This window comes from Adiantum capillus-veneris, chromosome 15, assembly GCF_014529385.1.
Source record: "Adiantum capillus-veneris isolate H3 chromosome 15, ASM1452938v2, whole genome shotgun sequence".
NCBI classification, from domain to species: domain Eukaryota; kingdom Viridiplantae; phylum Streptophyta; class Polypodiopsida; order Polypodiales; family Pteridaceae; genus Adiantum; species Adiantum capillus-veneris.
Genome location: NC_140945.1, coordinates 38807270 through 38821875, shown reverse-complemented (window position 1 = coordinate 38821875; position 14606 = coordinate 38807270). Strand labels below are relative to the sequence as shown.

The window sequence follows — 14606 nt, the reverse complement described above, 5'->3', positions numbered from 1 at the left end:
TGACCCCTCCTTTTTTTGTTGTAGCAACACATCCTCTGTTTACTTTTCTATACTCCTAAACTGGGTAATAACCTTGGTCTGAAGATGAATGGTATAGAGCTGTTAGGTTTGGAATTTGTAGGCGATACTGCCATGTTTTCTAAAGCAACAAATGCCAACTTGTTTAAATGCTTGTCATACTTGAATCTATTCTCTTTAGCCGCTAGTCTTAACTTAAATCTGACCAAATCCACAATGATAGATTGTACAACTGAACACTTTAATAAACTAATTTGGCATGGGCAAATTCCTCAAAGGGACGTGTATTCAAATATCTAGGCTTTCCACTGGGGGTTGATGTACATAACAAACAACTGATATCTTGGGTTATGAATAAACTACATACGAATGGCCTTTGCATGTTAGACTCAAGATAATACAATCAATATTTAATCCTTATTTGATGTACAATTTGTTATTATGAAGTTTTATTGGGCTGTAAAAGGGAGTGTGCTTTTGTTATTTGGAACTTAATGGCCATGCCGAGAGAAAAACAAGGCTTGGGCATATTACAATGCACACTCATGCTATGGCTAGAAGATGTACTCTGCTGAAACCCTTTGTCGATGGTGGTTGTTTTTTGTCGAAATGCATTTGGGAGCTAATAAGGGATATTGTGGTCTATTATCATGGTTCTTAGGATATTTAAAAGTTTCTTTTTTAATAGCTCAACTATTAATATTGATGTTTGGAAAAGAGTTGGTGCATTACTTGAATGGGATGGAAGGCAACGGACAATGGACATTCTTTAGTTCCTGAATTATTTTCTTGGAGCCCTTGCATTTATAAATCCTCGTACTTTTGATGTTAAAAAAACAGGGAGTTCTCATGTTTAGGAAAGGCATTAGAAGTATTCAACCTTTTTCGGACTCTCAAGGAGTTATTATCCTTTTCTGCAACTAGGAGACTCTACAAGTTGTCCATGGGATACAGGATTGCTTGGCATACACTAGGAGTTGTCGTCCAAAATGTGTAGATGTCGTTGGTGGTGAACACAAAGTAGAGACTTAGGGACCAGAAGCTACCAGGTTGTCAGGGTCTGTGGTGCAGAACTATTGTTACTATATACATGTGGTAGTGATGTGTGTGAACACATTAGGACCACCGGGGCATTTTTCCCTCTTTAGGAGGTTTTTTCCCCCGAGCATTGTATATACGCCCATCACTCTAGGGCTATCCTTTTTTCCATTGCACACTAAGTAACACACTCTCTATTGTGTGCCTTGAGCTTCCTTCATCTTCTCCAAGCTGTGTGTGTCTCTCTGCAACCCTAATTCCAACAATTGGTATCATAGCAAGTTGCGTCCTCCCGGGCTTACTCGTCGGCTGCTCCAGCACACGCCTGCTCACATTCTCCGATTTCAGTGAGCTTTGGCAAGCGTTCGTTGGTCGTCAAATTCTTCGAGTAAGCTCATAGAGCCTTGTCTGCTCATATTTCTGATTCGGGCTCATTTCGGCCTCCGTTTCCACTACAGGCAAGTCTGCACAGGCAATTTCGTCATTTTGTGCAGAATTTCTGTCAATGCCATTTTCTGCATAACAGGTGCCTTACAGTCTTCTACGATTTGTGCTATATAGCACGTGTTGTTCCCGCTCCATTTCACATATTTTCGAGTAGTTTTCACATCATGTGCAACATTTACCATGGCTGACAACAACAACACAGATGTGTTCAAGATGTTTGCTGCTGAGCACAGGTTGATGGGGACAATTACCCTATGTGGGCTTATATGATGCAACACGTTCTTGTGTCAAAGGGCGTCTGGAATATTGTGCAGGGCATTGATGTACATCCTGTTCTGAGGATGCAGGCGATGTTGAGGATGTTGCAGGTCTTGTCGCAAGGATTGCTGCTATTAGAGTTGTTTTGCCTACGGTAGAACAAGCTCGTTGGGATGTAAAGGATGCGCAGGCTCATGCATTGATTGCGTTGTCTGTGAAGCGCAGCATTGTTCCTCACATCCATTCAGTGGAATTTGCAAAACAGGCTTGGGATATTCTAGCAGGTCTTTATGCAAGCCGCAATGAGGATAAAATTGCTTTGATGTGTAAAGAGCTAGAGTCGAAGATTATGCATAAGGAAGATGATATGGACACTTTTCTTGCTAGTGTCAACGATATCAATGAGCAACTTATTTCTAAAGGTGAAGTTTGTTCAGACAGTTCCCTTGTGCAGACTGTTCTTGATGCCTTACCAGATTCCTACCAGACTTTTGCTAGTACTTGGAGACTGATGACCCAAGGAAATCCTGAAGTTGTCAAGTTTGATGCATTATGCACGTTGCTGTTGCAAGACTCACTTTCCAAAAAAAATAAGACTAGGCAGCGTGCAGTTGAACAAGTTTTTATTGCTTCTCAAAGAAAGGGTGGTAACAACAATGCAGCCACTTCTTATGGTTCTGCTACGAGTGGCAAAAATTCTATTCCTAATGCTTCTGTTGGCAGCACTTCGTCTGGAAATTCTGGTGATAAGGGCAAAAAGAAGATGCGTTGCCATTATTGTAAAGCTAATGACCACTTGATCAACTCGTGTCCTAAGTTGAAGGCCAAAGAGGCTAAGAAGAAAGAGGGTGGTTCCACTACAAATGCAGCCATTGTTGAGTCTTCTGTGAAAAGAGACTGTGATGCTGATGTTGATGCAGAATGGGCTTTTAGTGCAGAGTGCACTTACAATCCTGTTGTCCATGATGCATGCTTGTCAGTTGTTGCTGCAGATTCACATGTGTGGTATTTCAACAGTGGTGGTACAAAGCACATTACCTCACATCGTGAATTGTTTACCTCTCTCGAGTCTGTCCCTCATGGGAATTCAATCACTTGTGCCAACAATGCCTCTTATCCAGCTCAGGGAGTTGGAAAGATTGTCCTTACTGCTGCTAATGGCAGTTCTTTCACACTTGTTGATGCACTTTATGTACCTGAGATCAAGAAGAATCCCTTGTCTGTATCCGCACTTGCTAGACTTGGACTTGTAGTCAAATTTGTGGATGACAGATGTACAGTTCATGATCTCAGTTTTGGTGATGAAATTGTTGCATCTGGGCTTTTGTGCCGTGGGCTGTATAAGCTCACTTTGTATGACAAGTGTGGACAAAATTTTGCAAATGCTGTTGCAGATTCATGGGCTATTTCAGATGCAAAACTTTAGCATGTACGTTTTGGTTATCTGAATTTTACCAGTTTGGTGAGTTTGCAGAAATCTGATATAGTTGCTTCTTTGCCGCCTCTTGAAGCACCCGTCAAACATGTTTGTGAAGGCTGTATTTTGGGTAAGATGCAGCGTTCTAAGTTTCCAAAGGATGGTTCATTTCAGGCCACATGCAGGTTGCAGCTTGTGCATAGTGATGTTTGTGGGCCCATGCAAACTCCGTCCTTGGGCAATTACCTGTACTTCGTGACTTTCATTGATGATTACTCCAAGCATGCATGGGAATTTTCGCTTAAAGCGAAGTCCGAAGTTTTTATGTGCTTCAAACAGTTTCTGGCTATGGCTGAAAATGTCTCGAAATGTACTATGGGCACCCTCCGTTCCGATCGAGGGGGGGAGTATATGTCTCATGAATTTAATGCATTTCTGGCTAGTCGTGGGATAAAACACCAATGTACAGTGTCTTATACACCTCTGCAAAATGGTGTTGTTGAGAGGAAAAACAGGTCACTTACGAAAATGGCACGATGTATGGTCAAAAGTCAAGCTTTGCCGCATTCTTTTTGCCTTGAGGCCATCATGTGTGTCACTTATGTACTTAATAGGTGTCCTACGAAAGCTTTGCAGTCTATTACTTTATATGAAGCATGGCATGATAGAAAGCCTGTTAAGTATGGAGCCTGATTTACCATTGTAATTTTCTGTGGTAAAAGCGCACATTTGTAAGGCCCCCATTATGAGGAGAAGCCATCGTGCGTGAAGGAAAATCACTCACCGGAAACCAAAATTTTCACGGACAAGAATCAGGGGCAACTTTAAAGGCCTCGAGGGCGGAGGCCCCCGAGACTTTTTTTTTGCCGGAATATTATGGCCGGACGACGGCCGGAAAGTGGTCGGAAAACAACCGATCGGTTGGCCGGTGGCCGGTAGTCAATGGCCGATGGCCGGTGGTCGGAAGTCAATGGCCGGTGGCCGGTGGCCGAATTCAAAAGCGAACTTGTCTTCTCAAGGGCGGCCACACATGGGCGGATTGGAGGGTCCGATTTGGACTTATTCGCACAAGGGCGGTTACACATGGCTGTCTCTCATAAGAGAGGGCAGCCCTTTTGGCCTATAAAAGGAGGCCATTTCTACACACATTTCATAGTGTGAAGTTGATGCAACAAGGTGAGTGTGAGGTGGTGAGAGTGAAGCAAGGCGGGAGCTCCATTAAGGGTATAATCCCTTTGTAAACTACTTTTTGTTTTGAAGTACTAAAGCCATTGAGTGGCTGCTTTCCCGTGGACGTAGCCCACATTGGGTGAACCACGTATATCGTGTGTACTCTCTCTCTCTCTCTCTCTCTCTCTCTCTCTACTCTATAATCTCGTGTATATAAATCTGTCTCTCTCTATTAAGTAATCTACTCAATTATCTATTTAGCTACGTCTTATTTCCTAACAACTAAAAAATTATCTCAAGGAAAGGATTCCTTGAATTGAGTGGGAGTTATGACGGAGGAAGGGAAGCTCAAGATTGAGAAGTTCAACGGCAAAAACTACCAACATTGGAAGATGCAGATTGAAGATGCTTTGGTGCCACAAACACAGCGCAAAAAATTGGATGATAATGCTGTCAAATGTATTTTTGTTGGTTATAGTGCTGAAAGCAAAGGTTACAGGTTGTATCATCCGCAAACAAAACGTATTCTGGTTTCACGGGATGTAGTATTTGTAAAAGATTCTGTTCAACCCTTGTTGTCATGTACTAGAGACATTAATGTAAGCTCACAAGACATTTATGACACTTTCTTGCCTCTTTTCAGTGGTGGAAATACGAATGTAAGTTCCAATGAGGCAAATGTACAGCGTATGGGGGTTTTTGAAAATGTTACAGATCAACCTATTACTGATGCAGATGTACATGATGTACTTGATGAGGAAAGGACTGAAAATAAGCAGGCTAGAGGTATGTCAAAATGGCTGGTGCACACTTTGCGTGACAGTAAATTGGATGCACCTTTGTCTAGTCATACTCGTTCAGGCTCTCGCCATGCATCTTATGCATCAGATTGTTATGCTTTAGCTGTGTCTAGCTTACATGTTGTTAAGGAGCCTCTGTCTTTTGATGAAGCACAAAATTCTAAAAATTGGATGGTTGCCATGCAATCAGAATACGATGCACTTATAGAAAATGACACATGGACTTTATGTGATTTGCCTCCTGGCAAAAAGGCCATTCGTACGAAAGTGGATTTACAAGTTGAAACGCAAGCCGAATGGTGAGATCAATCGCCATAAGGCTCGACTTGTTGCAAAGGGTTGTGCACAACAAAAAGGCATAGATTATGAAGAGACTTTTGCTCCCACTTGTCGTATGACTATTGTGCGTTTTCTATGTGCATTGACAGCTCATTTTGGTTGGGATGTACATCAATTAGACATTGTTATTGCTTTCTTGAATGGTGATATATTTGAGGAAGTTTATGTAATGCAATCTCGCGGTTTTGTCATAAAAGGACAAGTGGACAAAGTGTGTAGATGTAAGAAGGCTTTGTATGGGTTGAAGCAATCTCCTCGTGCTTGGTATAAGAAAGCTGACACTCATTTGGTTAAACGAGGCTTTCGTAACAGTCCAACAGAAAGCACATTGTATGTAAAGCGTGAGGGTGATGTACTTCTCATTATGGTTCTTTATGTCGATGATTTGCTAATCACTGGACCAAATGAGAGACATATTGCTGAATTTAAGGCTGATTTGAATGCTACTTTCAAGATGAAAAATTTGGGACTGTTGCATCATTACTTGGGTATACAGTTTAAGCAGTGTGATGGTGGTATTGCCTTGTGTCAAAAAAGTTACATAGAGACATTGCTATGTAAGTTTGGACTTGAGGATTGCAAACCTATTGCCACTCCCATACAAACAGGTTTGAAGTTGAGTCTACATGATGCTGGTGATCCTGCTGATGTCACTCTTTACCAAACTATTGTTGGCTGCCTCATTTATGTATGCAACACGAGGCCGGATATTCAGTTTGCAATCTCACAGGTCAACAGATTTATGCATAGCCCAGGGTCTAAGCATGGCAGGCTGTCAAGAGGATTTTCCGCTACCTTAGTGGCACTTTACACCTTGGCTTGTTTTATCCCAAGGGGGGATCATTGCCACCAGACTTGCATGCTTTTTCGGACTCAAATTGGACTGATTGTTTTGACACGCGAGTGTCCACAAGTGGTTTTTGTTTCATGCTTGGCAGTTCATGTATATCATGGTTGAGCAAGAAGCAACCTACTGTGGCCACTTTGAGGTGTGAGGCTGAGTATAGGACAGTCTTCACAACTACGGTTGAGTGTGTATGGCTCAGACGCCTTATGGCTGATTTGGGTGTTGGACAGGACACTGCCAACACTATCTACACTGACAGTCAGAGCGCATTGACAGTTGCGAGGAACCCAGTTTTTCATGCTCGCACAAAGCACATTGAGGTGCATTACCACTATGTCAGGGAGAGGCTCTCAGCAGGAGAGATCAACTTGGCTTATTTGCCAACACAGGACAACCTTGCAACCTTGCAGATCTTTTCACAAAGGCATTGTCTGGTGAGAAGCTTGAAGCTTTCCACAAAGCTTTGGGCTTACTCCTCTTTGTGGACTGATCATGTCCTCAAGGCATGGCACTTCCCTTTACTCATATGTCAACTCTCGTTCACCGCATCACTCCAGGGGGGATTTGTTACCATATACATGTGGTAGTGATGCGTGTGAACACATTAGGACCACCGGGGCATTATTTCCCCCGAGCATTGTATATACGCCCATCACTCTAGGGCTATCCTTTTTTCCATTGCACACTAACACACTCTCTATTGTGTGCCTTGAGCTTCCTTCGTCTTCTCCAAGCTGTGTGTCTCTCTGCAACCCTAATTCCAACAACTACCTCCAAAGAGTAATACCTGCATACAATCAAATGTATATGTTACATGTAATAAAACCTAGACTAACAAGAGATGGAACTAGGTGGTGCAAGATTCTTGTTAATATATGGTCAATATCCTGCTCTTTTAAGAGTGTTCTTATGGAGAGTTGTAGTGGGTGCATTACCTTTGGGGTGCTTGTTATATAAAAAGAAGATATCAATGTGCTAGAGGTGGGAAACTGGAGAGCTTTAGGCATGCCTTTTGGTGCTGTGGTGATGTCAAATCTGGTGGAAATATAAGCTGCCCATTTTGCAGGACCTGACACAGGCCAAGCTAACCATGTATTCAATTACTTTTGCCACTTAAGATTGAGGACCCAATATGCTCTTTTGTTATCTCATCATTTAGATGCTGGTTTCTAAGGTTGATTTGGTCAGTTAGAAACCAAGCATTTGATGGTGTTAGCAGGTACAAAGTCACAGTGCCTCGGTCTCGCATCAAAATTAAAATGCTGGAGGATGCTGTTTCTTTGAGAGGGACGGAGATGAGGCAGTCCACCTCATCCTAAGCTTTTAAAACATTTCCCGAGAGAGAGAGAGAGAGAGAGAGAGAGAAGGGGGGGGGGGGGGGGGGGGGGGGGGGTCGGGCAACAAGTGAAACTCATAGGCTCTGTTGCTTGCATTTCAATAAGGGACATGCCATATCAATTATGTAAATAGAATTTACAACAAAAAATGTGGCGATCCACTGTTGCATGTGAAAACAACCAGTATTATGATGTGCTACCACTTGCCTTTACCCTTGCGCTTCTTCTTGCTGGGCTTTCCCCGAGTACCGGCCTTTGCATCCGATTGATCAGATGGAGCTTCGTTCATCTCACTGAACATGCCAGAAGCCATGGCATTCTCCAACCACTTTATAAACTCCTCTTCTGTCATATTCTCATTCATGTGTGCAAATGGAAAACTATCCGCACTGTTGCCAGCACCAGAGAAGGCCTTATTTGACCTTGGACCCCTGGTTGGGCTCTTGAAGATGCCGGCCGTGCTCACATGAAAAGAAGGCTTGTGTGTGTTTGGTACGCACTTCATTCCCTGATAGTCATAAATGTGCATATAAGCTTGCCAACCAAAGAGACGACTCCCTCGCTTTAACACAAACATGCTCGAGTTACCTGGCACTGGACCCACTCAGTAACCTCAAAAATTTTGCTATCTGCACAAGCATAAGCCTTGGGCATATCCACCTGAAGAATGCCAAAGATGAGATGTAGCATGCACAGTGCTAGCTCATATGCAGCCTCACCAACAAAAGCAAAAGCCATGCACGCGATATTTAAGAGAACTGATCGCACTAGTTGGGAAACCATGCTTCATCAAGATATGCTATAAAGAGTTCACAAAAGCATGCAAGAGTCAAGACATGAAACAATTTATGAGGAGTTTAAAGGAGCAAACAATTTCTGTTAGTACCCTAGAAAAGCGTGAGATCACATTAGTTTTAAGTGTATTAGTCAGCATAAAAGTAAGAAAAGCTGATTGGACTTGACGATGGGCTATATTTGTAATCATGCATAACATATTATATATAACCAAAAAGCTCTCAAAAGAAGGAATCTAAATCTTAAAGCTCCGGCGTATTGATATGCAAAACTTTTACCGCGCGCCCTGTTTGTAAGCGTAAGACTGCTATCAACCATGAATAACATTAAGGGTTTATGTGCTGCTAGCCAAAGGCAAAAGTATTCTATTCGTTACCTTTTGAAACATCCCAAAAAACAAAGCATGCCCTTTCTGTTCAATCCATCCATCACCATCTTTAGCTTGGTGGTGATCTTGGCATTCCTGTGAAGTACATAAATACTATTTTTAAGTATTTTCTACATCAAGCAAGAACCTGTTCATAGACTTTCACGTCATTAAAAAGATGATCACCTGACACCATCGAGCCTGTAATTTGTTTCTGTCCGTGCAGATCCAGCGATGTGTGTTATTGCACTTTTTGCATACTATCCTTCTGGTGGCTATATCTTCATCGTGCTCATCATCAGAGTGTGGGAACCAATTATCTGAAGTTCCCGCCCTACCATTCTGCCAAACCAATAAATTGGCTTCATCAAGCTGCTAAGTTTTTAGATTCGACCAGTCAAACATCCCATTCAAACTAGCAAACCGGCTTCATGATCACTTCGTTAATTAAAACATTCATAGTGTTCACTCATGTCGATTGCTACAAGTAAAGGAGGTTTCCATTGACATAGTAAGCTCTTTTGAACTTCTGATTGCTCGCTAAACTATTTCTTTGCAAGCGTTTTCTTGTATTGTCTATGGATATTAAAGATACTAATGACAAGAACATTAACCTCAAGATAACAATCAATGAGGTCCTGTTTTGTTATAGCGTGCGTGTATGTTTGATTCAGCATCATAATTGTTCCCACCTTTTCGCTTCCATTTGATGAGGGAAAAAAACAATCACTTGGAACAAGTCAAAATGTTAGAACAAGAAGCAGCAATCCAGCTGCAGCACAAAGAACTATGCACAAGAGAAGTACGACAAGCCCAAAAATATACCAAAGATTCCCAATATGGAGCCAACGGTAGTACAGATGAATCCATGTAGAATAAGCCCAAATTTTCCATTAAAAGGTGTCACAAAGTGATGACATGGCATGACAACCCAAACTGAGTAGAGGCCAACCATGACCGCAACGCTCACCATACAACAGCTTTGGGCAAAACATGGAGGTTACGCTCATTGCCAACAAGTGGAGCGATACGAGGAGGAGATCCCATTCATGGCCTTGTCGCATACTCGAGTGGCTCTCATGATGCCACCGAGAGTGGCAAGTCCGCCCATGTCCTCGCGGCAGAGTGGATAGCAGCCATAGAGACGATCGGACAGCAACATGTGGTGGGTTTTAAGTTTTGTCACTAATGGGGAGGCATCAAACAGGGCAACAGGAGCTATTGTAGAGGGCCACTTTCCGTGTGTCATGGTGTGCTTTTGCATGGCACATTGCTTGAACAACCTTTTGAAAGACATCGGTAAGCTAAAATGAATCGCACTAATCATATGCAAATACAATGAAGATTGTGACCTTCATAAACAATCACAATTTCATTCGGTCCGAGTACCTCGAGGTCGGGCGGCAAGGTGCTCCTCAAGTATTTAGCCACCCCCTTCACCTTCAACTTTCTCTTCGTGCGTAGGTTGCCTAAATGTCAAAATGCAGTTCGACAGGTTTTCATTTAGTGATGAGTTCACCACCTCCTCCTATGCAAGGACTACTGCAAGGATTGAGTGCAAGGAGAAGGATGAGGATTTAGAGTTTTGGAAGGAACACAAGAGTCTAGTCGCACACGTTAGACTGCTGATTCATTTGCTTCGGGTTGTGGATGGCATGGAATGCAAGGTTTATGATTATGAGGCCATGGATCACATGATCGAGGCTCCAGCCAGATGTAGATCCATATGAAGAGATCATCGTGCTTTGCAAGAAGAGGTGGAATTCATCTGTCTCTCCTTTACATGGGGCAACATACAGGGTGGATCCAGAGTTCCAAGGTGAAGGGTAAGAGATAGATAAAGAAGTCATGAATCAGTTTACAGAGATCTTGAACAAAATGGTCCTAGACAAAGATGGGCGACGCATCGTTAGGGACAGCTGAGACATTATAGAGAGATGCGGGGATCATTTGGCACTCTAGATGCTGAGATTGATCGCAAGAAGTTAGATTCAATGCTATGGTGAAAGGACTATGGCTATAATGGCCCTCAGCTTCAGAGACTGGCGATCCGTGTTCTCAGCCAATCAGTCAGTACCTCATGCTTGGAGCATTTGTGGAGTACCTTTAGCCACATTTCTTCCAAGAAAGAAATCGGCTTGAAGTAGAGAAGCCAAATGATCTTCTCTTTGTTAGCGCAAACTTAAAAATGCTTTGCAAGAGTGAGACTAGACAAGCAAATCCTTCTACACCGTGGGAGATGGAGCAAGAGGCTCCTCGGGTAGGTGGAGATACAAAGGCACAGACACCAGGTACTTCCTCCATGGCCGAGATTGAGCCACCAGAGCTCGATGATGAGGCATGAGAGGATGTGCATGACATGCAACCGACTACTACTGACTGGGAAGCTACTCAGGCTAGTGGCTCTTGAGACTTTAGGACTTCCATACCTTTTTGCATTGCCCCCTTTCTAATCTCTTTATGCTATATGCCACCTTTGGTTTTCTTGTATTGTAGTACATTACACTTTAGTCTTGAGTCTTTTGGGCCTTGGCTTTCTAGAGTCTAGACTTCTCTATTCTCGAGTTTTATCTTTTTTGTAGCGCCTTGGCGGGCTTTGTTAGCAAAAATTAATGGAAAACTAAATTTTGCTCAATGTTATGGCTCAAGTCTTGACTCTTAACTTCTACTCTTGCAGTTATTTGAGAACTTTAATTTGTAATCGCATGTGTATGAGCATTGTGTCTGTTGTGTATGACCGACGACCCCAAATCACCATCAAGTCAAATAAAGTTGAATGGTCTTCAAAGTGTGTTTTTTGTGAATATTAGAGTCAAAGGACTCTAATACTACTTGTATTCAATCATATTGAGCTAAAAATTGCATTATTTTGGTGTTTTTTATGCCTCCTGTTCCGCGCCATTCCATTTTCGACCCCTCAGCCGTTCCTCCATTCCGTCGGGGTCCCGTCGCCGTTGTCATTCCGTGTTCAAGGTAACTCTGGTCAATTGGTTCCCTTGGTTCTTTCTTCTTTCGAAGATATACGCCTGCTCACCACAACCCATAACACTTGCCCTTTTTGAAGTACTCAGCACGCTGCTCTTCTGTCAATTTGGGCCATATGGATTTCTTCTCCTGATTCGTGTCCTTCTTTTCCTTGGAAGACTCCCTTCACGTTGCCTTGGACATTGGCTTGTTCGTCAGATAGGTCAAAGAGCCAAAATGTATGTCAAAGCCTTCCTTGGCGTATTTCACAAGCCTCTGAATGGATTATGACTTTTGCTTCAAGAAATACCACCGAATCTCCTTCGGAAGCCACAAAAAAACCGCTCTACCTGCGCCTTGAAGGTGATCTTCCAAAAAGAAGCTACTGGCAAAGATGTATCCAAAAACCTCTCTTGTGATAAGCAACCAAAGTGTCTTCCTTTGTCATCCTCATATGATGCCAAGCCGTGATGATATCCTCTTCATACTCTTAAATTAACCATGCCCAAATGAAGATTCGTTTGAATTCGATCCACTTCTTAGATGCTTCTTTGTGCAACAACAAGGTCAACCACCATGTCTATGTATTTCCTATCAGAAAAGACACTACCTTTGTACCTTGGAAGCTTCCGAGAACCAACCTCCCAAAAAAGCAATGTAAACAGTTGTATAAATGCAAGGGCTCGATGGGTATCCTTGAAGCCTGAAAACGTGTCAAACTTGGCTCATTGACCACTATCCTTCAACTCCCTTTTTCTTACTCTTTTTCTCATTGTCTGAACTGTCAGAAGAGGACGAGGTCTCCTCCTCTAAATTGCTAGATTGCTCTCTTGACTTTTTCTTGGATCTCCTTTTCTTGCTTTTTTTTGGTCGTTCTCCACTTCTTCTGCTTTTTCTCATCCTCGCTACCACGTCATCAGTTCCACAAATTTCGGGTCTACCGTACAGTTGCCACGTCAACAGCAGATTCAGAGTTGTTTAATTTTTGGGTTTTAACACCCCCCCCCCCTTGCCACAACTTCAAGTTGGTTCCAAGTTCCATAGGTTTAGGGTTTTAAAACCCTCGCCCCTCTTGTCCTTGATGTATGCCACGTCACAAATTTGTGACACACGTTGAGGCTCATAATGACGACAGCCAACCAAGGCAGTCCCAGGCATAGCATAATTCAATTGATGTGGAAAAAGTCAAGTTTTGTCACAATCGGTTAACCTGATGACAAGGGAGTGCAGTGACTCCCCTCGATGCAAGAGGGTCTACATCACACTCAACAGCTAAATTTGCCTGGACTCTTGGAATAATAGGCTCCAAGCCAAAAGCTTCACGATAGAGATCCAACAATTTAAAATAATATGCCAAATCACCCTTCTCCAACCACTTGGCATCCAAAGCAAGGTAATTTTTGAATTTGACCAAGTACCTTTGATAAATATTACCTTTTACCTTCTTTTCCTTATGTGCAAGAACTTGTTCTGCTTGAAGGATTTCTTCCATTTTTTCAACTTCTAGTTGTTGATCATCAATCAAAACCTCTAGTACTTTCTCTTGTAAAGTATCCACCATAGCATGCAACCTATAACACCATGGGATACCCAATAGCACATCACAGCCCTCAAGATGCATATTATGAAATTCTTCTGCATCCACATAACTTTGAATGTGCAAACGAAGTTTCCCCAAAATGGGAATAACACACTCTGAATGACCTGGGCATGCCAAACCTGCTTCACCTGCCATACCCATCTCTTCTGCACAAATGCCCAACTTTAATGCCAATTTTGTTAATATGAAATTTGCACCGACTCCTGGATCAAAGAAAACCAATAATGTCTGGTCTCTAACTTTGCTCCAAGCTCTGCACAATTCTGTGGCATCTATGTTTGGCTGGTCACCAACCAAATCTGGGACATGTCCTGCACAGGGCTTTGGCTTCTTTCCTTTATACTCTGACTTGTTCATCCTTATCCTATGACTTCTTTTGTTGGCATTCATTCGCAAAATGTCCCTCCTCTTCACAAATGAAGCATTTCTTGGCTTCTCTTAGAGCTTTCTTTCTTCAAAAGATTTGCCAAGAAAAAATGCCTTTTATGTCCTTATCCTCGCCTAGAAGAAGGTTTAAACTGGTTCTTGGACGTGTCAGCTTCATCAGTGGAGGGTTTCTTTGTGGGAGGCACAAAAGACTTTGCTGCAACATTGCCCTTGGTTGACAACTGGGACCCTCTCTTGTTGCTATTAAATCCATCGGAATCTCCTTTCGACAAATTGCTGGCCACTCTCGCATTCTCAATCAGCTGCCTCATATTCATGACAGTAGTCATTGTGCGGTAGTCCCTGATTTTCTTGGGAGATCCACAACAGTACTTCTCAATCTGTTCTGACAATGGCACAAACCTATACGAGGTTACTGGCAACAGTGCAGCCCAGAGTTGTTTATTGTACTTTCCAAGATTCGCACAGTGTTTAGCATTCAAATAGTGCCATTCTATCATCACATCCACTTCAAAAGTGTTTGTAAGCCATGCCAGGTGCAAAAAGCTCTTTGAACCACCTTGTAGGGGCTTTGATTCAACAATGCAGTCGACCATTGAAGCGCATTTCTTTTCAAGAAAGTGACAGCCTTGCGTATCTTCGAAGACTCTGTAAGTTTCCTCCAGCATAAGCTGCATCAAACTACTGTATGAAGGTCAAAGCCTTCAGTTGATCCTAGTTTCAAACTTCACTCCCTACCCACCTTCCTTGTAATCCTCAAAGGAGTCAAATTGTCATAAACAGGTGCCCGTAAAAGTGGTGCTCCAGGATTGACCATTCTAG

At 42.6% G+C, this 14606-nt stretch overlaps 1 protein-coding gene across 2 annotated transcripts in view; it reads right to left on the bottom strand.

Moving 5' to 3' along the window:
* Window positions 1-7739: 7739 nt before the first annotated feature.
* LOC147440549 (uncharacterized) overlaps window positions 7740-14606 on the bottom strand; it is a 58335-nt gene continuing 51468 nt past the window's right edge. The window contains exons 6-9 of one of the 2 annotated variants that reach the window (XM_086530265.1): window positions 9020-9175; window positions 8843-8929; window positions 8260-8331; window positions 7740-8179 (exon numbers count right to left, since the gene is read on the bottom strand). In XM_086530265.1, coding sequence (XP_086386391.1) covers window positions 7868-8179; window positions 8260-8331; window positions 8843-8929; window positions 9020-9175 — 627 coding nt within the window. In that variant the 3' untranslated portion in view covers window positions 7740-7867. Of the gene's footprint in view, window positions 8180-8220; window positions 8332-8842; window positions 8930-9019; window positions 9176-14606 lie in introns of those variants that run through there. The other variant, XM_086530266.1, reaches the window with a different exon arrangement.